We start from the raw sequence: 24,685 nt of genomic DNA, 5'->3' as shown, positions 1-24,685 counted from the left end.
AGGTCAAGCCACTTTTGAACCAGTGGCTACAGAGAAGCAGCACTGGACTGTTGCTCAGTGGTCCAAAGTACTTTTTTCGGATGAAAGCAAATTTTGCATGTCATTCGAAATCAAGGTGCCAGAGTCTGGAGGAAGACTGGGGAGAAGGAAATGCCAAAATGCCTGAAGTCCAGTGTCAAGTACCCACAGCCAGTGATGGTCTGGGGTGCCATGTCAGCTGCTGGTGTTGGTCCACTGTGTTTTATCAAGGGCAGGGTCAATGCAGTTAGCTATCAGGAGATTTTGGAGCACTTCATGCTTCCATCTGCTGAAAAGCTTTATGGAGATGAAGATTTCATTTTTCAGCACGACCTGGCACCTGCTCACAGTGCCAAAACCACTGGTAAATGGTTTACTGACCATGGTATTACTGTGCTCAATTGGCCTGCCAACTCTCCTGACCTGAACCCCATAGAGAATCTGTGGGATATTGTGAAGAGAAAGTTGAGAGACGCAAGACCCAACACTCTGGATGAGCTTAAGGCTGCTATCGAAGCATCCTGGGCCTCCATAACACCTCAGCAGTGCCACAGGCTGATTGCCTCCATGCCACGCCGCATTGAAGCAGTCATTTCTGCAAAAGGATTCCCGACCAAGTATTGAGTGCATAACTGAACATAATTATTTGAAGGTTGATTTGTTTTTCTTTGTATTAAAAACACTTCTTTTATTGGTCGGATGAAATATGCTAATTTTTTGAGATAGGAATTTTGGGTTTTCATGAGCTGTATGCCAAAATCATCAGTATTAAAACAATAAAAGACCTGAAATATTTCAGTTGGTGTGCAATGAATCTAAAATATATGAAAGTTTAATTTTTATCATTACATTATGGAAAATAATGACCTTTATCACAATATGCTAATTTTTTGAGAAGGACCTGTACTTGCCGGTGCCGCCATCTTTGTTTTGGGTCCGACGAATCGACGCGCATATTTTGATTACATATGAAATGGCTTACTTATAGTTCACTTATAGTTCTATTTAATAGAAAAATACTTCTATTAAATTCTTAGAACACCCTATTAACTCCTTCTGACAAAGATAAACATACATCCTTCTAAATCTAAAAGATAAAATTAAACATTAAAACTCAGTCCTACAAACTAATGTCATCACGTTCATATGACAGTGCTCACTCCGTCTTCATCCTGGCCGCTACAGCAGATGTCTACAGCACTGGAACACCTGATTTCATGATTCATGATTGGTTTAGATGATCATGATTTACACAGTCATAAAGAAATTGAAAGGCTCTTTATATCTTCTGTGTTCAGTCATAATAATTTACAGGAGTATTTATATTTATGATATTTCTTCTGTGTTCAATCATCTTATTTATGGGAGAATTTGATATATCTTAAATTTTTGGGAAACTTTATAGACTCTACGACAGGATGAGATGGTCACTTTTCAAACTAAGCTAAAAGAAATAAAGGAAATCCTGCTACTATGAATGATAAATCTGGCATCAGTGCAAAAACGTCATATGCAACCATTAAAAAACAAAAGACTCAAAACAGTAAAACTAACATTATACAATGTACAGTTACTCTTAATTCTGATTGGATGAGCCACATTCATAGCCATTGTAAAATAGACGATATTTGCACACCTGAATGAACACACATCAATTGAGTTATATGCAGCAAGTTGCGCTGTTGCTCGGCAAATTTAAACAACTAAACTCCTCACTTTTACTTTTTTGTGACCTGTCCTACTCTATATTTTCACTTAACTCCATGTTTCTTCATCATTCTTAGGCATAAATAACGTAAAGTAATTCTGTCCACTGACAGCCGTGTAAATATATGTACTACAGACTAAATGGTGTTACAAAATCTCATCATTGTGACATCATGCTAATAATACTCTGTCAGTATGTCCTGCGCTGTGGCACTGCAACACCGGCATTTAATAGGCAATGCAGAACATACAGCGCAATCAGTGTGGGCTAATTCCCGAATGAATTACTCTTTTGAGTCAAAACATAAAGTTCTACCTCCTAAACTAATGACTCTTACCAGACAGTTCTTTTAGTGAAGGAAACAATTTACTGAACCGCAAGTCATTCATTTTGTGATGTCAAACTCGAAATGAACCAATTGTTACTGTGTAAGGTGTACTTAAAGGGGTCATGTCATGAGGAAAGTGTACTTAAAGGGGTCGTGTCATGAGGAATTAAATTATCCACAATATTTTGTAATATATGAGGTCTTTCTACTATAAAAACATACTGTAAATTTCAGAAATCAAAACTTAATCCCCAATGCAATAAAAGCATTTATTGAAACCAAAAGGCAAAAACACTTCATTCTCTACTTCCGCGACTTCTCTATGTCACTTGGGAGGGTTATTAATTAATGAGAGCTTCTGCAGCTCAAAAACATCAATGCCTACATCACATCATCACACCCTTGGCCCCGCCCACTGGTGCTTCAGTTCGTAAGATAAAAGGACAAACAAGGCCCACTGTGGTCTAACTATTCACACGAAAGGGGACCCATCTGGACTATTTGGAATTAGTTTGGTATTTAAACATAAATCTTTGACCGCTTGATACATATCTTGTGCCGGTTTTAAAAGATGTGGTGTTACAGCTCTGAAGAGAAGAATCCATTCTCTGTCATTCAGCTGCTGCCTCTTGCTGTTTTGAGCCCAAATCAGTCCATGATACCCATCTGTGCTATTTTTAATTGTTGGTATATAAAAATCTGAGCTGTATGGACATCTTTGTTAGATGCGATTCCGGCTATGGAAATGCATCTAATAGTCCTGCTTTGGACTATGTATGTTCATCATGTGGATGTGGCTTCAGCGTATTTCTGTGTGGGTTGCTTGTGAACAGTCATAAAACAATTCGAGCTTTGCAAAGGAACTATTATTGAAGGATGGAACAGTTAAAACACCCGATGCAAAACGATTTCAATTATCATGACTATTTGATAGTTTAAGGTGCTATCACCCTGTTTACACCGGATGTGTCCATTGACACGACGAGATGCAACGGCTTGAGGCTGTATACACCAGCCACGTCAACACAGACTTTCTAAACCATTTATTTGTGTTGTTGTCAGTAGTAGCACCAGCGTGTACAGTGCACAATGGCATGGGACATCTGTTTACTGTCAGCCTAACGTGACACACCGCAACGGACACTTCCATGGTAAACAGCATCATTGATTATAATGGGTTCTATTTCTTTGACACGACTCTCACGTCTGGTGTAGACAGGGTGTGAGTGTTAACAGTTGTGCTTTATCTAAACAGCTTAATATATTCGGATGCAATGTGTTGGATGTACATTGTGTAAATTCAGAAATTTAGTTTTATAATGATGTGGAGCTTGTTCATTCTCTTCAGATTGAGTTTTAAAAATGCCTGAATTTGAGGGGCTGTACGATGTTAGCCAATCAGATCAGTAGGCGTTTACATTGAAGTTTTAAGGAGGTGCTTATGCCAAAACCTAGCAGTTCAGTCAGATGGCCAGAGACAGGGTGGAAAATTATCATATATGACGAAAAAAAAATTTTACTAACATTATCAATGAACCTCAGGGAAGATAATAAAATGACTAATATATATATATATATATATATATATATATATATATATATATATATATATATATATATATATAGGCTTGTGAGTCTTAAATCAGATGGGTGTACTGGATGGTTGTTTATATGAAAATGTTGTTAAAAAAAACACATTATCTCAATTAAAGAAATATTCGGGTTTCAATTCAAGCTCAATCAACAGCATTTGTGATGTAATGTTGATTACCACTAAAAATAATTTCAATGACGATTTTACATAAATTCTATTGGACCTGCTCTAGATTGTATAGGCTTGGTCTTAAAGACACACCCACCTGCTGGCCATGCCAATCAGAGGATGAGACATAACCCATGTCTTTTGGGGGTGTGTTAAGATCCAGGAGTTTTGCATGAATGTTCAGAGTCTTGTGTGTGATGTTTGGGGCACTCGAGTTTATTTTTGCCCCAGACACTGTATTTTGGGCGATGCGGCGGTCATCGACATTGAGAATAGACACATAAAGAGTGGGGTCCTAACCAGTGGAATGATCGCCAGACAGATACTTTTATTTTTGTCGCTTGAGCTTAACTTGTATTGGACATGGAATATTCCTTTAAAAAGTATTTTATAACAATATGTTCTGTTAAAATAGAGTTATTTTGTCATTAATTGCATCACTCCCTTTACTCCTGTGGTTGAGAAAATAGCTGTGAAAATAACAATGAGACACCTGCTTGAGATGCTAGTAGCAGTATAGATGCTATTGAAAGAAAGAGCGTGTGAGAGAGCCAGAGTGAGAAAGAGCTCTGCTAATTGGACGGTCTTTAATCTAAACCCCTCCCCCAACACAACACCCTGCTCTCACTCATAACATAACACACTGACTCTTGTCAGATTGAAGCCACCCCTGTGTCTCCGTGATGTGCCTCAACAGGAGGCCAGCTGCATGTCTGTAAGCCTCTCCTTGACAACAAAGTCAAGTGAAACCTCAAATGCTTTTCACAGTAAAACACCAAATCAGAACAAATCATTGTGTTGCGCACAACTGTTGAATCACTGTGGTACAGATCTGTTTATCGATATCTGAATAAACAAAGGACTGAATGCACATGAACTAAAGCTGCTGTCTCTGCCCTGAATCACAAACGCTGTAAGAAACAAACTCTGAGTGTTTTGAACATCATGACAGATGAAGAAAAAGTGGCAACAGTAGGAGAGAAGATTTTATGTTAGAGGTGGGGGAAAAATCAGAAATTCCAAAGTACTGCTATATTTCAACTAACATTACTGTATTGATATTCTAACACCACAACTTGATATTTTAGTTACATTTTTCACATTTAAATGTTTGGGAAAAAAGATTTTGGGTACCACTCACTAAACACTCACTGAGCAAGTGTGTTAGAAGAGGAAACAAGAATCATGAAATTTCACTCATATTGCTACTGACTACTAAAATATTTAAATTGTATAATATAAATAATTCTGCTACTAAAGGTTCTGCCCAATAAACATAAATTTAGCTCTACAAGAACAAAAATTATAGGAAACATTGGGCGGAAAAAGAGTAGAACTTGTTGAATGAGAGGTCTTCAAATTCCCCAGAAATTTGCAATGATTTTGTCTGGCCTCCTTAAAGAGCACACCAAAAAATGGCATCACTTTAATGCCATCCCAGATGTGTATGATTTTCTTTCTTATGCTGGGCACAAACAAAGATTTTTAGAAGAATATTTCAGCTATGTAGGTCTTTTCAATGCAAGTGAATGGGGCCCAGACCTTTGAAGCTCCAAGAATCACATAATGGCAGCATAAAAGGAATCCAGATGACTCCAGTGGTTTAATATGTCATCTGAAGTGATTGCATCGCAATACACATCTGGGATGTCATGAGGGTGGGTAAATGATGAGAGAATTTTCATTTTTGGGTGAACTGTCCCTTTAATGCAGTCAAAAGAGATTAAAGCATGAATACAGGGCAGAGAATCAGCACAGACCTACACAAGGTAAATCAGAAATTAGCTTCATCACCTTGTTTTTGAACAATGGCAACTCAAAGTGCTTGACACTGTCCTGATCCCATAATGACATCAGCATTTTTAGGTTGGTGCCTACAGAGAGGATTACGATACTCCAAATGTCTAGAATACTGTTTCTTTTCAAGCTAAGTACTTAAACAACCCACGGGAACACACCATTATTGACAGTTAAGGGTCTTCTGTAGCAACCACAGAAACACAATCTACTCCCTGAGATGTGCAAAATGAGAGAGGCGGGATTTAGGATATTGCTATAAGAGGTACAACCACTGCAAAATCTTCAACAGGAAACTGAAACAGAGACAGTGTAGGTTGTTATTCAATGCAGTGAATGCAATTAATAAATCAATATATAAACAACATATTTTCCACATGTGACATAGGAAGCCAGACTACTCTCAACAAAATATCTAAATAAAGAATAACAGAGCTACAATTAAATAAATAGTCAAATTTTTAAGCAAACATAACACTGCTTGAGGAAAACATTTCACACGTGCAACTACAGCTTTTTGGCTAAATGACTCCCCTGACTAAAGCGATCAAAGAGGACAAAGCAAAACCATAAACACTGGACAGATGGAGCTTAAAACTTGCATTTGTTTCCTGACATTTTGTTAGAAGCAGCAACATATTCCATACCACCTACACAGCCCTTAACAGATGGAGGCGTGAAATATAGAGCGAACGCATACATTTAATGAAATGCTGGGAATTCAAAGTCACATTCTCTTAGATGTTTAATATGTAACACTTTACAATATGATTGTATCCATTAACATTAATTAAAGGGATAGTTCACCCTTAAAGACAATTCTGTCATCATTTACTTACCCTCATGTTGTTCCAAACTCGTAAGACTTTCTTATGTGGAACACAAAAGGAGGTGTTAGGGTGAGAAAATTATGACTTTCCTGTTTGGGTGAACTATCCCCTTAATGCAATAGTTAACATTAGCACAGAATAATAAATTAACAATAACCAAGATGAATAAATGCTGTAAAAGTTATTGTTCATTACTAGTTTGTGATTCCTAGTGCATTTACTAATGTTAACACATAGAACCTTATTGTAAAGTGTAACTGATAAATATCTGAAACCTCAGCGGGTGTTTCCATCTTATTTAATACATGTAAATGTGTATTCAATGACTACAATATGAAGATAATTATTCTTTAAAAATGCTGTTAAATAATGTTCTTTATTTTCTTTAAACATCATATCTCGATACTGGGATTCACATGGTGCATGTAATAATCCATGATGTTATGTAACTCAAGGTGCATGACGTACAGTTTGTCATTAAATTTTTCTATTAAAGGTTTATTACAAGAGGCAAACAGAAAGACATCTAAAAACAGAGCTCTAGATATTGAAGAATAAAAAAAAAATCAGAATTATTGGAAACAGATTTAGAAGGATATGAGTACCTGCGTTCTTGTAATGCATTATTGGATGCATTGCATCATAAATTTTAATGCAAAATCTATTACATTTGTATTGATAGTATATCTCAGCAACTAAGCCTCACACTACACAAATTTCCCTATAAGGCCTAACAAAAGATCTGAAGCTGAGCCATCACAGTTCTTTCCATCCAAACACAAGATAATTTCCTCAACATAATTTTTAAAGCCCTCCTCGGGTCTCTTTTCTATAGGGGTCCACAGAAACACAAAACTGTGAACATAATCGTCCTCCAGGGAATGCAGGCAGCTTATTAAGAGCAATTGATCTGAGCAGGGAACCCCAGTGGACATGCGGTTCATCGCAGCACCAACAGCAGGATGATCCCAGGCTATGACCACACCCATCACCCACTAAAACTGGTTGGAATGAGATGAGAGTGAGAGATGGAAAGCGCTACTCGAACATACAGCCATAAAGAAGATTGGTGTAGCTAAGCCATTCTCTCACTGTTTGGTTCAATACAATATTGATCGGGATGTGAATCTAGGGAGTCAGATACATTCTCTTATTCCAAGTCTAAACATCTTATTGGGGCCATATAAGAGAAGTGAAAATGGATAATAGAGGGGGATAATACTTATTTTTATATTATATAATGGTGATAATTTTTTTTACATTTTATTATATACAATATTTTAGTATATATGCTATTTATACACAGTACTGTGCAAAATTCTTTGGCACATAAAAACAAAAACATTGGTCTTAAGAGGATTATTTTATATATTCTACTTTATTTAACAGGAAATATTAATTTTAGATTTCCAAACACTACTTTTGCAAATAGAACAGAAGTAGAACAGGGAGTCCTACAATAGATGTTATGGCCCCCACAGAGCCCGGATTTCAACATCATCGACAACGGTAGGGTCAGTGGACATTCGGGGCTTAGCCCAGACCTCTGTGGATATGGGGCCAAACTTTGATGAAATATCAGATAATACACTTTATAATAAAAATCTGAATACATCTATGATGTAATTTATATAGTAAACTAAAAAAGTCTAACGAATAGGGCTGCCCCCGTCCAAAGATTTTCCTAGTCGACTAAGTAGGAGTTAATTTAAGCCATTAGTCGACTAGTCGCACGTTTATGATATTAATTTAATTACTTTAATATATTGTTTTTACCCTAACTTTAAAATGTAATGTTAAAATAATAAAATGTAATATGTTTTTATATCAACTTGATGCACAGGTACTTATGACATCACTACAAAAAGATGATCAAAACATTTCAGGGCTCTAAGGAAAACATTTGTGGTTTAAGCCCCGGTAGTCCAGTCCTGGAGCTGCCCATGATCATCGAGTCAGTTTGGGTTTACATGAAGAGACAGAAGCAATTTAGACATAAACCTATGTATAAACCTGACAAGTTCACCAAAATGCTTCAAACAACTTATTGTATCTGCAGAGCTGGGTAGATTAGTTCTGAATTGTAATCTGGTGCTGATTGCAAATTACATGACTAAAACTGCAGTCAGTTTTTAAGGTGGTCTAATCGGATTGCTTTTAGAATACTTTTGGATTACTTATGACCTAATTCTTGTTTATTTAATGTCACATGCATTTAAGTAGGATACACTTGTACCATTTTGTAATAGATACATTTCAATAGATTAATAGATAAAAAATGTAGAATTTATATTCATTTTAGTTAGTGTGTTTTACTTGCTATTTGTCTGTTTCTGAGAGAAATACAAAAGACACTTAAAATTTTCTTAATCTGGTTATAGATCAGACCAGTTATATTAGTGAATCAGCGTCACAAAAAAAGTCTTAAAAGTTGACATAAAAGCAATTTCATATACATTTTTAAAGCTAAGTATAAAGGCAATTTGCAAAACTAAACAAAATTTTACCACACTAATGTAATCGGTTCTGCAATAATGTGTGGATTATTGCTCTCGAATTAAAAAAAAAATTACATTTTTAAATATAAAATATTTAAAAAGAAGAATTAGAGGGATTAATTAATTTTGAACAATTCACTGCCTTTGCCTGATTAATATATAATCATTTAATCCATAAAAAGTAACTGTAATCTGATTACAAGTCATTACAATTTTAATTTAATCTAACTACAAGTACTTTATTTTGTAATCTGATTATGTAATCCAGATTGCATGTATAGTAACCAGAACTGTGTATCTGCCAACAACCTTGTGTGCGCAAGTGTACCTATAGAATTGGTGCTGTTTTAAATGCAAAGGGTGGTTACACCAAATATAAATTTTGTGGGGTTTTTTTAGGTTTACCGTGTAATTTGTACACCACTAGTGTCACCACATGGATTTTGGGGAAAAAAAGACCTATTTTCGAACAGGTTTAGCGAACACTCCCCAACCCCTTTTATTGGTAGGACAAAGAGATAGTCCCGCCCCAAACATGCAACTGGTTGTGCCAATGTTGTCATGTCATGCTGGTCGGGATGCTTAAACAAACAGAGCAATGTTTTTAAGCTGCCTCTGCATTTCTTAGGTTAAGGAAAAGTATTGCAACATCAAAAACATCTCCTTTAAGAACACAACTCTGCTATTCTGTGTAAAACTTTACAGTATGTATTGAAAACAAGATTAACATAAATATAAAAGTGTGTCGAGTGAATGCAAAATCTAGTGTGCAGTTTGTTTTTTTGAATCAACTGTACGATCTATCTATCTAGATACTTCAAATAAAAAATAAGCCAAAATACTGTCACTGACCATTCGTGGTTCGAGACTTCATGGTTACTAATTTTGCCCCTTTCAGTCAAGCCAAGGTGAAGACTTGCATCAGTTCAACATTAACCTATAGAAAAATTTGCTTTATTGTGATGTTGGCACTGCACTGAATATCCTTACTATTGCCATGTCATCTCCACAGGAGACAAATAACCAATGAGGGGACAATTATTACAGTAAAAGGCCTCCATTACATCGTTCAAAAAGAAGTTGAAAACCAAGCACTTTTCCATATCCGAATTACACTCTGATCAACGCATAGCAGTCAGGGAGTTGAAAACTTGGATCAATAAATAATTCTTGAACGGGACTGATATTTCAACGAAACTGTTCATGTGCAGACACTTTTATGATAAGCTATGATTATAATCATTATCATACCATACCCTCCTGCCCCAGTTTAATGATGTACATCCATTTCCTGTCAGGCATATTATGATGTGAGCGATGAACAAGGCTACTTTGAGGGTGACAGAGATTGGTAAATCATCTGACTTTTCACCAGTAAAATACTAAGGAAAGAGACGAACAGGGTGAACTGTTTGTCTGGTGCATATGTCTGGTGCAAGAGTCACACAGTTATTATGTGACTATTTTATGTCTGTTATAAATTATCTCCACTGGTTGCCTCAGATTTCTAGAGGTCTCTTTATTGCAGGGAGGTGAAGGGCTGACGTAATCCTTTGTGGATGGACAAAATAAATCTCCCTGCCATTAGGCAGGACACTCCCTAGTGATGGCAGTAACCATACAGGGACCAGCTCCACCATAACACCATGACCGTCATGGCCTAGTCCCCCAGGATGAGTGCAGATCCCCTGGGCCTGTCAACCAGTGGAGGCAGTTCTGCTGTCTCACTTTATGCCAATATGACATCCTCCTCTACTTCAATACACAAAGAGCATTTGTGGTCAAATACAAATCTAGAAAACAAATATCACTGCTCTCACCCCTAGCACTCTTTTTAATATCTAATGATCCATTAACCAAGAATGTAATTGATGCCTAGCAAAGTTAGCACTACAGCATGCACACAGAACAGCAATAGACCATTCATTGGCTGTCTGGTGTACTGTATACTGCACACAAAAATAGCAAACATTGACAGAATTTGCCAGTTCTTACAATCATGTAAGAACTGGCAAATTGGCTGGCTATCACGCAACTTCTGGGTGCCTGCTTAAATAACAAAGTTGTGTTGTTTACAAGATAACAGGATGATGTTATGAGGACTTGCTAGGAAGAACTAATCAATGTTAGTGAAATCAAATCTTTGAAAGGGGGACACTTAGTAGCATATACTGTAAACTAGAGAAGTGCAAAACTACCAATTTTAGTTGGTCGGTTGTTTAAACGACTAGTCGTCTAGTCTGTGTTAAGTAGGGCTGGGTAAAAATATAAATTTTCCAAAGCATTGCAATCTTCCTTTGAACAATCTCGATTTTTAAATCCCAAAATCAATCTTTCGCTTTATGTGCCAACCCACTCACATTCGCATCCAAATCTTGCGCTATGTGACTAAAAATGTCTATGATTAGCCACTGGCTTGTAAACATTCAGTTTCACTCACCTGTGATTGGGTAGTAAAGTGGAGAACAAGTTATTAACACAAAGGTCCTTTCACTGCGTGTTGAAAGTAAATGTTTGGTTTAAATCATTCTGTGTGTCCAAAAGACAAGATCCACTGATCCATATGTCATTGAAAAATTTCATTTTAATACCCTTTCTGTTTTTTACAGTCAGTTGTTGATTAAAAACAACATGCAAGTTGATGCAACACTTTGATGGCTTAAACGCTTAAACACTTTTAAGCAAAGCAAGCTATAACCACATAAAAATGCTCTCCAAGAACTTGCATCTCTCAATTCATTTGAGAATTGCATCTCCCATTAAAACCACCACCACTAAATATATTAATGTTTGCAGTCGACCTATTAATCGCTAGTCAGTTGTTGGGCGACTAATCGATTAGTAGCATATCCCTACTGTAAACTAGCTCCACTAGCTGAACTGTATATACTGCTTTATGTCTGTAAATTAATTGTAACTTACTACTTTTGGACAGACAGAAAATCTCACACACAAATCTATAAAAATGTTTTGCAATTTTTTTCCCCCCAGTGTTTTATGAACAACCATTCACAGAGACAGTCGCCCCTTTATTTGATCTCTATTATTGCAGACTATTATTTTGGTATAACCTATTTCAGATAAACCCACCACTAATGCCGTGTTTACACTACACGATTTTAGACCCAATTTTCACTCGTCGACAGTTTTGCGGAGATCGTCAACAAAAGCCCGAAATCATAGGCAAATCGGAGCTCGATGGCAATGTACGAATTATCAAAGATGTGATCTGAGAGAAGTGCCGAAGCATCGCCGATGTCGGCGAGATATCTAGAATGTTAAATATCTGAACATGTCTGCGATTCCAAATCGCGCAATGTGAAATATGTTTTGGCTGAATACAACTGCAATGTTGACCTACAGCCAATTAGAGAGCAAGAAACGGGGCACAGGAAGTTTACATGGGAGGAGACCTGATGTACCTGCAACAGAACATCAACTAGCATGGCTGCGGTATCAAGAAAGTCTCATTGGACTGAAGAACTGGAGGAAAGATTAGTGGAACATTGGCAGGAGCGCCAGTACATATTTGATGTTTCATCTGAACTGTACCACAACCGGGTGGAGAAAGAGAAGAGTTGGAGAGAAATTGCCTACGGCACTTCTCTCAAACACATCTTTGATAATTTGTACATTGCGATAGTCACTCACGGGAGCGAGCTCCGATTTGCCTATGATTTCGGGCTTTTGTTTGCGAGCTCCACAAAACTGTCGGTGAGTAAAAATCGGGCCTAAAATCGTGTAGTGTAAACTCGGCATAAGCAAATAGGTGGATTTTTCAGTAGGAGGAACTTATTCATATTGTAACCAATAAAATATATGATGCCTTTAGGCGATTCAAAACATACACATCATATTCTGAAATGCATAGTATATGATCATGCATTTGTCTATTAAAGTGGGTGATTCTTTACCAAAATAAAATGCAAATGCATCAGACTTGAGGACCAGACAATGTCATTATCGAACGTCTGGCTACTTGAGACTGCCCCAGTATTAGGGCATTAGTATTAGTGTCAATACTTAAGATCCATGTATTGATATTTATATTTAACTAATTGTGTATTAATATCATGTATACCGCATATGCAACTAAAAATGTATGTGATTAGCCAATGGCTGGTAATTATTTAGATTGCACTCACCAGTGTTTGACAAAGATTAGAGTAGTGTCAAAGTTCAGCACAGAGATCTTTTCACTACATTTTGTGTGTAAAAGTTTGGTCCTGATTCTTTCTTTGAAATGCACATACAAAGTCAAGATCCATGCAATCCATTTGTCATTAAATAATGTCTCATTTTAATACCCTTTCTATTCCTAACAGTTAAAAACAACAAAAGAAACATTTCATTCTAAATCGTACATAGCACAGATGCTGTAAAGATGCCATTTGACCAAATTACTTCAGTCCCTGATGCTAGTCTTAAAGACACATTAATGTTTTAGCACTTCTACATCTCAATATAAATTCTTGTAAATACAACCCCAATTCTGAAAATGTTGGGACAGTATGAAAAATGCTAATAAAAACAAAAAGGAGTGATTTGTAAATTATATTCACCCTTTGATATATTGAAAGCACCACAACTACACATAATATGATGTTTACCTTGTGAATTTTTTTTAATTTTTTTTTTTTTTTGAGGGGCAATTTAAGGCTAATAATAATTTGACGAGTTGAAATAACAACGCAATGTGAAACAGGAGATGTTAAACAGGAGAGGCAATCGTGTTATTGTATATAGCCTAGTCCTTCAAGAGCAAGGATCATTCGAGACAGATGTTTCAGCAAATAATCCAGCACTTTGAGAACAATGTTCCCAAATACCAATTGGAAGGATTTGGGGCATTTCCCCCTCTACATTGCACAATATAGTTAAAAGATTAAAGGAATCTGGTCAAATTTCAGTGTGTAAAGGGCAAGACGAAAACCATTTCTGAAAGCATGTGATCTCTGATCTTTCAGATATATCAGTCTTAAAAAACAGCATTAATCTGTAATGGATATCATGAACATGGGCTTTGGATAACTTTAGTAAACATTTGTTAGTCAACACCATTCGCTGAAAGTTAAGACTTTACTATGCAAAACAGAAGCCCTACATCAACACTGTCCAGATGCACTGCTGAATTCTCCTGGCTCGGTCTCATCTTAGATGGAAAGTAGAACAGTTGAACTGTGTTTATTGGTCAGATGAGTCCACATTTCAAATAGTGTTTGAAAAACACAGCCGTTGTGTTATCCGGGCCAAAGAGAAAAAGGACCATCCAAGTTATCAGCATCAGGTCCAAAAGCCAGTGTCTGTATGGGCCAGGGGTGTGTCACTGCCCATGGCATGGGTAACTCGAACATCTGTGAGAACACCATGAATGCAGGCATCTATGTACAAATTTGAGCAACATATATTGCCAACCAGCACCCATTTTCCAGGGATGTCCCAGCATTTTCCAGCAGGACAACTTCAAACCACATAATGCCTAGATTATAAGTGCATGGCTGTGTAAGCAGAGAGTGTGGGTGCTAGATTGGCCTGCCTGCAGTTCTGACCATCTTCAATTGAGAATATGTGGTGCATTATGCAAAGAAGCACAATACAGCAAAGAAGAACCCATAAAATTGTGCAGCTAAAGACCTGCATAATGGATAAATGGGGGAAAATTCACCTTTCTAAACTTAATAAACTTGTGTCTTCAGGGCCCAAATGCTTAATAAGTGTTATTAGAAGAAATGGTGATGTTTCACAGTGGTAAACACTCAACTGTCCCAACTTTTTTTGGAGCGTGTTGCAATAATTTGAATTTACTATACATTTAAAAAGATAATTTCTTTCATACTGAATATAAGCAAAAAGAACATTATAACTGAAATATACCCAATGAATTGGAATTGGAAGCTTGTGAATTGGAATGGAATCAAATCATGACACTGTGATATATGTATCATGATGTATCGCGATATATAGAATCGTGATATGTGTATCACAATGCTTATCATATTGTGAGGTGGTGTAACAAAGACTCAGGTAGGTTGGGATCCATAAGCAGTGTTTTATTGAAACTCACAGATATAGGCAGGCAATGGTCAGGCAATGGGGGTATCAGGGCAAACATAGGCAGAGCAGGAGCGTAGTGAGTGAAGCAGGATGTCAGGGCAGGCAGCAAAGGGTAGTCACGAGGAGACAGGCAAGGTTCAGGTAGGCAGGTAGTGTTCAACCGTAGTCAATAGGCAAAGCAAGGTCGGTAGGCAAATAATCAAACAAGAATGGTCGTAGAACGCTCAGTAGAGTAGCCGGAACAAACAAGACTTCCCAGTGAGTGTGTGACTGCGTGTAGCTTAAATAGAGGGAGATGAATGGGGATCAGCTGTGGATAATTAAGCCCGGTATGTGGGTAATTAGAACTCAGGTGAATCGGATCTCCGGTGGCCGATCGAGGAGGCGCCTTCGTGGGCGTTTGTAACAGAGCCCCCCCCCCGTGAGCGGCTCCTGAAGCGAGGACCTGATCGACGCCGTGGTCGACCCCGAGGGCGGAGGGCCGGTTTCTCTGGGTAGGCTCTGTGAAATTCTGAGATGAGGTTGGGGTCGAGGATGGCCTCGGTTCCGACCCAGGACCTCTCCTCAGGACCGTACCCCTCCCAATCCACTAGGTACTGGATCTGACCCCGTTGACGTCTGGAGTCCAGCAGTGCTCGTACCAGGAATGCCTCTTCGCCGCCCACGGTGAGGGGGGGGACCGGGGTTCGCTACCTCCTCCTCCGTCCTCGGGCCACCGGCGGGTTTGAGTAGTGAGACATGGAAGGTGGGAGAGATGCGGTAGTTAGTGGGCAGTTGAAGGCGGTAAGACACAGCGTTGATCTGTTTAATGATTTTGAAGGGATCCACATACCTGGGACTGAGCTTTTTGCAGGGGAGACGTAGGCGTAGGTCCCTGGTGGAGAGCCAAACCCACTGACCCAGAGAGTAGGCAGGGCCTGGCGGCGGCGACGATCCGCCTGTCTCTTGGTTCGATCCACAGCCCGCTGGAGATGGACGTGTGCTTGGTCCCATACCGCTTCACTGCGATGGAGCCAGTCGTTCACCGCCGGGACCTCCGATGGCTCGCCGGACCAGGGGAACAGAGGAGGTTGATACCCCAGGATGCACTGGAACGGGGTTAGGTTGGTCGAAGGTTTCAAGAGGGAGTTCTGAGCGTACTCGGCCCAAGGGAGGAAGCGGCTCCAATCAGACTGGTTGTGGTGGCAGTAGGTGCGGAGAAACTTGGTGATTTCTTGGTTGAGCCGTTCTGTCTGCCCGTTTGACTGAGGGTGGTACCCCGAGGTGAGACTGACGCTGACGTCAAGTAGACGGAAGAAAGCTCGCCATACCCTGGAGGTGAACTGGGGTCCGCGGTCCGAGACAATATCCTCAGGTAGGCCATAGCAGCGGAACACCCAGTGGAGAAGAAGTTCAGCGGTTTCGAGGGCCGTGGGGAGCTTGGGCAATGGAATAAGGCGACATGCCTTAGAGAAGCGGTCAATGATGGTTAAGATGGTGGTGTGGCCTCGGGAGACCAGTAGGTCGGTGATGAAGTCCACGGCAATATGTGACCAGGGACGGTGAGGTATGGGAAGAGGTTGAAGTAGACCAGTGGGTGGTTGCTTCGGGGTTTTGACCGCGTTGCAGGCGACACACCCGTTCACAAAGTCAGTGGCGTCCTCTTGTAAGGTGTCCCACCAGAAACGGTTTTGTAGAAGGCGTATGGTAGTAAAAATGCCGGGGTGCCCGGAACTCGTGGCATCGTGGACCCAGCGAATTACCCTTTCACGGAGGTTGGGTGGAACAAATGTCCGGTTGAGCGGACACTCGGGTGGAGATGGATCGATCGCCTGGGCCTGGGCGATGTCCGCCATGATATCCCATTGGATTGGGGCCAGAATCAAAGTGGACGGGATGATGGGTTCAGTACTGGAGCTCAGGGCGCGGCATCGTGTTGGCGGGAAAGTGAATCTGCCTTGATATTCTTTGACCCCGGAGATAAGAGATGGAAAAGTGAAAGCGTGTGAAGAACAGCGTCCAGCGGGCCTGTCGAGGGTTGAGCCTCTTGGCAGAGCGCAAGTACTCCAAGTTGCGGTGGTCGGTGAAGACTTGGAAGGGGTGTTGAGCTCCTTCTAGCCAATGTCGCCACTCCTCCAGTGCGGCTTTCATCGCCAGGAGTTCGCGGTTGCCTACATCGTAGTTCTGCTCCGCGGGCGAGAGTTTGCGGGAGTAGAATGCGCAGGGGAACAATTTGAGAGGGTTGCCCTGGCGTTGGGAGAGAATGGCACCAATACCGGAGCTGGATGCGTCTACCTCCACCACGAACGGGAGGGCTGGGTTGGGATGATGTAGGATGGGGGCTGAAGTGAAGTGTTCTTTGAGCTGGTCGAATGCCCGGAGTGCATTGGTGGACCAGTGAAGCTTGGTTTGTCCCCCCTTCACCATAGCGGTGAGAAGCGAGGCGACAGTGCTGAAATTCCTGATAAAGCGGCGGTAGAAGTTAGAGAATCCTAAGAATCTTTGGAGTTCCTTCACTGTGTTGGGTTGTGGCCAGTTTTGGACAGCCCGCACCTTGTTCTCGTCCATGGCTACCCCCTGTGGGCTGATGATGTACCCCAGAAAAGCCACAGTGGTCAAGTGGAACTCACATTTTTCTGCCTTGGCGTAGAGTTGGTGTTCTGCTAGCCGTCTTAGTACGGCTCTGACCTGCATGATGTGCTCTGCAAGGGAGTTGGAGTATATCAGTATGTCGTCGATGTAGATGATGACGCACTGGTTAAGCATGTCTCGGAAGATGTCGTTGATATAAGACTGAAAGACGGAGGGGCTATTGGACAGGCCAAACGGCATCACCAGATATTCGTAGTGGCCGTTAGTAGTGGCAAAGTCTTCTGTAACAAAGACTCAGGTAGGTTGGGATCCATAAGCAGTGTTTTATTGAAACTCACAGATATAGGCAGGCAATGGTCAGGCAATGGGGGTATCAGGGCAAACGTAGGCAGAGCAGGAGCGTAGTGAGTGAAGCAGGATGTCAGGGCAGGCAGCAAAGGGTAGTCACGAGGAGACAGGCAAGGTTCAGGTAGGCAGGCAGTGTTCAGCCGTAGTCAATAGGCAAAGCAAGGTCGGTAGGCAAATAATCAAACAAGAATGGTCGTAGAACGCTCAGTAGAGTAGCCGGAACAAACAAGACTTCGCAGTGAGTGTGTGACTGCGTGTAGCTTAAATAGAGGGAGATGAATGGGGATCAGCTGTGGATAATTAAGCCCGGTATGTGGGCAATTAGAACTCAGGTGAATCGGATCTCCGGTGGCCGATCGAGGAGGCGCCTTCGTGGGCGTTTGTGACAGGTGGCTGACGATATCCAGACCAACCCAGTATAAGAAATTACATTAATTATACAATGTTTATTGCACACACAATCATTGGGAATGCAAATACAATGCAACTCCAATAGTTAGAATGCACTAATATTATCATTACAACCACAAGTTCAATAATACTAGGAACCTAAAAAAAATTCAAAAAAATAAAACAAGATCAAACAAGATTCAAAAAGGCCTTGAATTGAATCTTCACCTCTTTAATCATTTCTTTGCTGCCACTCACAAAACCATCCAATATTGTAAATTAATTTTAGAAACACTTAAAAAAAAAAGGATCCTGCAGTAACATATTCAAGTAAATAAAATGCTGACATTCAAAAATCATCAACACCAGGCTATAATGCCAATAAAATAAGAATCAGAATGTTCTTTCTGTATGCTTTTGCTAGATTAACTCCCACTGCACTCCCTCTCCACCTCATTACACCTCCAAAGCACTAGGCAGCCCTACTACTGGAGCCCAAGCACTGCACCCATCCACCTCGATCCCACTTGGTCTGACCGCAGGCAAGCTTCACAAGCATCATATATCTATGTACAGGACCTCTGCTACACTGCCTGTGCCAGGGTCAAACAGACCAAACTGCTTCCTCTACTCAATTCTGCTGAGCTTTTTTTTTTGTCAACAAAAGCATGAAAACGTCGCTTTATAAAAACTTTTTTTTTATGTGGACAGAACTGTATACTTTTTTACTTTTGTAAAAGGCTTTTCATTTGGATAAGAACCTTTGGTACCTTAAACATGCAATGTTAGCTAATGCAGCCATGTCATCACAAGAAACAATTTGATGAATATCAGGACTCACCCTGTCAACACTACAACAAAATCCATAACATTCCACCCGTTGCGGAGGTAGGAGCCTTTATGAAAAGCAAAGCCTAGAGCGATGATCTTGATCCCAGCCTCGAAACAAAATATTCCGATGAAGTAGGGTTCTGTGTCATCCTGTCATGAGAGATGTGACATGTTAGTGATACAAAATATGATGCAAGTTTACAATGAAAACGTTTGTAAAGATGTGTAAATCTCTTAGTGGCACGTGGTTATGCATTGTGTAAGATACAACTTTCATGTTGTTCTTCCACAAAACACCAAAGCAGCACAATTACTGTAAAATTAAGCAAATTCAATTTGGAGGATGGGGAGCCACTTCCTATAAAACCCACTGTATAGTATTTCTCAGTGTGAACATTTAAAGCAATTACAGCTTTCTATTACCAGAGTATCTAAAAACTGCTGCCCGTAAGTGAAGCAAATATTCAGTACCATGACGGTAAATTACAAATGTTAAGAAAGACATATCAAATCAATGGCATGCAATAAACTTAAATCGTTATAGCAACATATAAGCATACAGTATGTAAGATCTTGTGTTTGTTCATAAAATGCTAAAAGAATATTCTGGATTCAGTCGACAGCATTTGTGACATAATATTGTTTACCATAAAAATAAATTTTGACTTGCCCCTCCATTTCTTTTTTGATTTTCGACAAATCTCAGTTGCCTCCGTGTCTGAGACCGTCAATCCACGCATTTTATCACGTGGCTTGTTGAGCGCGTTACCGCGGAGACATAGACTTGGAGGAGAGTGTGGAGGCGTCCCACCTAGAGCGAGAACCACATTATAGTGACCACGAGAAGGTTACCGCAACCGGACCAATTTAGTTGCTTAGGAGACCTGGCTGAAATCACTCAGCATGCCCTGGATTTGAACTCGTGACTCCAGGTTTGGTAGTGGGCATCAATACTTGCTGAGCTGCCCAGGCCCCGACTGCCCCTCCTTTCTTTAAAAAAAGTAAAACTCTGGGTTCCAGTAAGGCATTTACAATGGAATTGAATTGGGCCAATCCATAAACATAAAGCCACAAGATATAAACAATATGCAAGTTAATAGAAGAATGAATCTAAGTGCTATATAAAATTATGAATTTCACATTTCTGCCTTAAAACCCTCCAAAGAATTGACCGCATTCATTTAATTTTGTGTAACCTACATTTTTGCCTTTTTCAAAGAAAAGGAGGTACAAGTCCATACAATTTTTTTGTGGTAATCAACATTATGCCACAAATGCTGTCGATTGAGCTTCACTTGTACTGAATCTGGAATATTCCTTTAACTAAATATCCATTGTTAAACAACTGACAGCAGCTTACACAAGCCTGTCCCTTTGACTACACAAATTGTAAATTGTAGACTTAAAAAAAACATATTTGGGTGAAAACAAAAACTTAAAGAAGCAAGAACTTCTGCACCTGTATAGAAAAATATTATATACATTTTCATTGTAGATAATGCTGCACAGCAGGGTAGCAAACACTGAGAGTCCTGCTCAAAGCACAATAATATGCAAAATTGAAGTGTTTTTACGAAAAGTCCAACTCACCAGACGCTTTGACATGGGTGTCTTGTCTAAAGCTGGTAAATGCTGTTCTAAGCCCAGTACAATACAGTTTGCTATGATGGTTGCGAGAATCATGTACTCAAATGGAGTGATGAAGTCAAGAAAAAGAACATGGGATACAAACAGTATAAATTCATTAATTCACAGTAATAACACGATCATCAATGGGAAGATTGTGTATAAATTAATAAAGAACAGTATAAAGAACACAGAACAGTGATATAACTTAAATTTACTTCAAGACATTTCTGCAAGAGGCAATCTGATTCTTTTGAGCAAATATTGCACCACACTATATCTCCACTATCACCTTTTCATTAAGTGGAAGTACTGTAAATAAATGTATTAAGTGATCTCACTGCAACTCTGGGACCTTGTGAACCAGCCAAGAGCTGCGTGAACTGCGTCACTCAGATCAGATCAGATCAGATCAGCTGGTTAGTGGGGATGATGAACATTGTTTCCTGTAGCACTCCTCTAAACATATTTGTGTGAGACTAGTGGAGACTCGTTCTGAGAGTCTCAACATAAGGTCAAAATCAATAAATGTGGTATTTCATTAATTATTTTACAGCTTACACGAAAAACATTCTCTACTACATGTGTCGGAGACATTAAGGCCGATAAATAATTCTGTACATTTAAATGCATAATCAATCCCCACTGCAAACCAAATCTACCTACGTGTATAAATAAAGTAACCTGAACCTGAATTGTTTGATATAACACCTCATTGCATAATGTTGATCCTGTGTCTAAGGGAGCGTTCACACTAAACACATCCTTATGCTAAAAAAGCTAGAGACAGCAGCAAGAATAGAGGAGAGTGCAAGTATCCCGATATGCGTTCTTAACAGTGTATGTTTTTTTTATACCTTAGACAGTGTCTAATAACACGGTGCAATGGTCAAAGATGTCAGTAAATCCTACACTGTAAGAAATGTACATAAATTTAACAGTAAAATAATGTAAAAATGCAGTAAAAAAATTAATAAATAAAAACTTAATTGATTAACAGGTAGTTACCCCAACATTTACAGTAGAAAAAAACAAAAACATGTAATTTTATATTAAAATGTATTGTTCTAGATGTAAAAATTATAATATTATTGTATAAAATGTTATATTTTATTGGTAGAACTGTACATTATGTTTAACGAGAATATATATAATTTTCGCGGTAAACCATTGTTAAAGTTATGCTGAAAAACAATAGTTGGGCGTTCCCAGAAGTCCCTGCATGACCCATCACAGTTTAGTTATTGTTTATTGCATTATGTCAGTCGTGTTTTGTGCTTGTGTGAGCAACATTGTGCAATGTCTCTACAGCTGTATTTATTATTGCTCCTTGATTAACTTTAAGTCATCATGTGGCCTTTTGTAATTACTATGGTGATTAAAAATACATGTTAAAGTGAAAAGCAGACTTTTATAGTTCCAGAATGTTGTATATTAAGTTTATATAATTTAATAATATAAATGGTAGTGAACTGTAAAATATACAGGCATCAAAATTGCATCCCATAAAGCCTGAAACATGGTCACTGTATTTTTTTACGATACATTTCTGGCAACCACAGATGGCAGTATTTTACTGGAACGAATGTTTTTTTTTTTTTTTTTCAGTGATATGGTTGCATAGAAATTAGAAAAACATTTGTAAAACAGATAGGTTTGTTCTGGGTAAAATTAACCATATTTTTACTATACTACAGTAACAATGTTTTTTTTTTTTTTTTTTGTGGAAGACCATAGTGGTTTTAATGCAATTAACCATGGTGTTACTACAGGAATATGGTGTTAATATAGTAGCCATGTTTAAATTTGTGGTGACTATGATTAAACACAAAATACCATGGTGATAATATGTTTACTGTAGTAAAATAAAATGGTTAATTTTTGTAAGGGAAGGTTAGGGTTAGATTTAGGGGTTGGTGTAGGGCGCTATTGTGATGCCCCTATGCTGTATGTTAGTATTTAATTAGGGGTGCAAATAGCATCTAACACTTTTTGCACTTAGTTCAAATTTGATACTTTTGGTTGCTATTAACACTATTATAGCTATTTGGATGCTTTCTATATGAAACTCTCTTAAATTTCGGAAACGTTCGTGTGCAATCTGGGGAGCTACACAAATCTGACATTTAGCCTGTGTTTAAGATCCAGACTGAGACTTGCGTTAAATTTACATAAAAAATTAGGTCTCCCTCACTTCCTTGAACGAGTTAAAACGCGTAGGCGTTTCAGCACCTTGGAGAGCGCTTCACAACCAGAACTGAAAATTGAACAGGAAAACGACTGAAACTTTTCAACGTAAAAGGAAAACGTAAATTTGATTAAAAAAGGACACGTTAAGATTATGAACAATTTTGAGTTTGAGGGTCCATTGTATAGGCCTGAAGAATGACTGTCGCGCCCATTACATTAGAAAGAGTAGAATAAAAGGTACATCTCAGTTACTTTATGACTGGTATTCCCAGGGGCAAGTCTCCAGAGACTGCACAGCAATTTAGGCAGCCTAATGTAAGAGCTGTTTTTGGTCGCCATGAGCGACAGAGAGGCTCGTCGTTGCCTCACTGAAAAGAATCAATACTGCAGTGACTTTATGTGAAAGGGACAAAGACACTAAAAACTCTAAATTGTACTTTCCAACGTAACTAGTTTAAAATTATATATTACATACAGGCAATCCGGAAATGTTTTCACATAAGAATCGTAATTATATTTAAAAGGCAATTTCAGACAACTGTTAGGGGCATATTTGTCAGAGGACGCCAACTGCCCTCCTTCTAATATTGTTTGTTCCATCAGTGAGACAACACCCTGAATAATGCATGTTATTTTGATCGAAAGTGTTTTTCCGCTGAAATAACAGACACAATATTCACACAATAATATTAAGCGCTTATGTTATAAAAATGCCCATATATTTCAGCTGAAAGATCAAACTTTTGCGACGTTTACTAGAGTATAACCAAAGGAGCACACAAACAAAAAACGCAACAGAGCGAAAAGTAAACCAGATTTTTGATATTACTGAATTATAAATGATCGGATTACAGTACATTTTAAAAACTTTGCATTATTACAAGTGCCCGTGATTTGTGTAAAGGATATGGCCACTCTGTTATTTTCTTTGCATATTTTCGAATGATATTATCTTCGCTAAAGATGAAAAGGGATCTGTTGACTGTGAGGCAGTTCTGTTTGACTGGTATCGGGTTGTATATGGCCATTGTCCTGGCTCTTTGGGCCATTGTTTGCTTATATACTCTCTGTCCAACCGGGGGGCCAGGCTGCCGGCTTGCCCCTCTGCCTTGACCCGCTGGGGAGCCACCGCCTCCATACCGGGTCGGAAGATCGTCTTCAAAGCGAGCCATTCTACAAACGCACAGATTTGACTACAGAAATCCAAATTCACATCAGACAGAGTGTAGAGAAGAAGCATCACAACGCGCAATGTAGTCCCAGCCACGAGTTCATCTCATCCGTATAGGTCTAGCATCCAGAAGAGCTTGTTCCCCCACCAAATAAAGCTAGAGAGTTTCTTAAAGTATTCCAACCATTAGAGCACATTTGGACACATATCTGCAAATCGCACCTCCTTACAAGCGCTGTTATGAACCGAAACTCAGAAGGCAATGTGTCTCGTTTTATATCCCACAATGATGCTATTGTTGCAATTGAATGGAGTCAAGAGCACAGATTTGAAGATCCTGCTTCTTTGCTTGTGATGCTGTTGCAGATGCTTCGATGTTTTCCTCCAATCTTGCGAATGCTCTTCCTTCTAACAGATGACAACACACACACTCCGTCGGTCTTACGTCTGTATCGTTCAAATGAAAATGAGCAAACTATATTGTCACATCTTTTCCACGAGAGAGAAGCCTGGCAATTACATTGTAACCTATTTCTGCAGCCGCTGCTTCTTCTGAATCAGAT

General features: G+C 39.2%; 1 protein-coding gene across 1 annotated transcript in view; it reads right to left on the bottom strand.

Moving 5' to 3' along the window:
- The window catches only part of LOC127625288 (voltage-dependent N-type calcium channel subunit alpha-1B-like), a 171,832-nt gene extending 147,709 nt beyond the window's left edge, over positions 1–24,123 (bottom strand). Inside the window, exons 1-3 of the mRNA XM_052100485.1 lie at positions 23,861–24,123; positions 20,726–20,831; positions 19,146–19,285 (exon numbers count right to left, since the gene is read on the bottom strand). Of these exons, the coding sequence (XP_051956445.1) occupies positions 19,146–19,285; positions 20,726–20,831; positions 23,861–24,123 (509 nt within the window). The remainder of the gene's footprint in view (positions 1–19,145; positions 19,286–20,725; positions 20,832–23,860) is intronic.
- Positions 24,124–24,685: the final 562 nt, after the last annotated feature.

This window comes from Xyrauchen texanus, chromosome 3, assembly GCF_025860055.1.
Source record: "Xyrauchen texanus isolate HMW12.3.18 chromosome 3, RBS_HiC_50CHRs, whole genome shotgun sequence".
Lineage (NCBI taxonomy): Eukaryota > Metazoa > Chordata > Actinopteri > Cypriniformes > Catostomidae > Xyrauchen > Xyrauchen texanus.
Note: the sequence above shows the minus strand (reverse complement) of the source record. Positions and strands in the feature narration are given on the sequence as shown.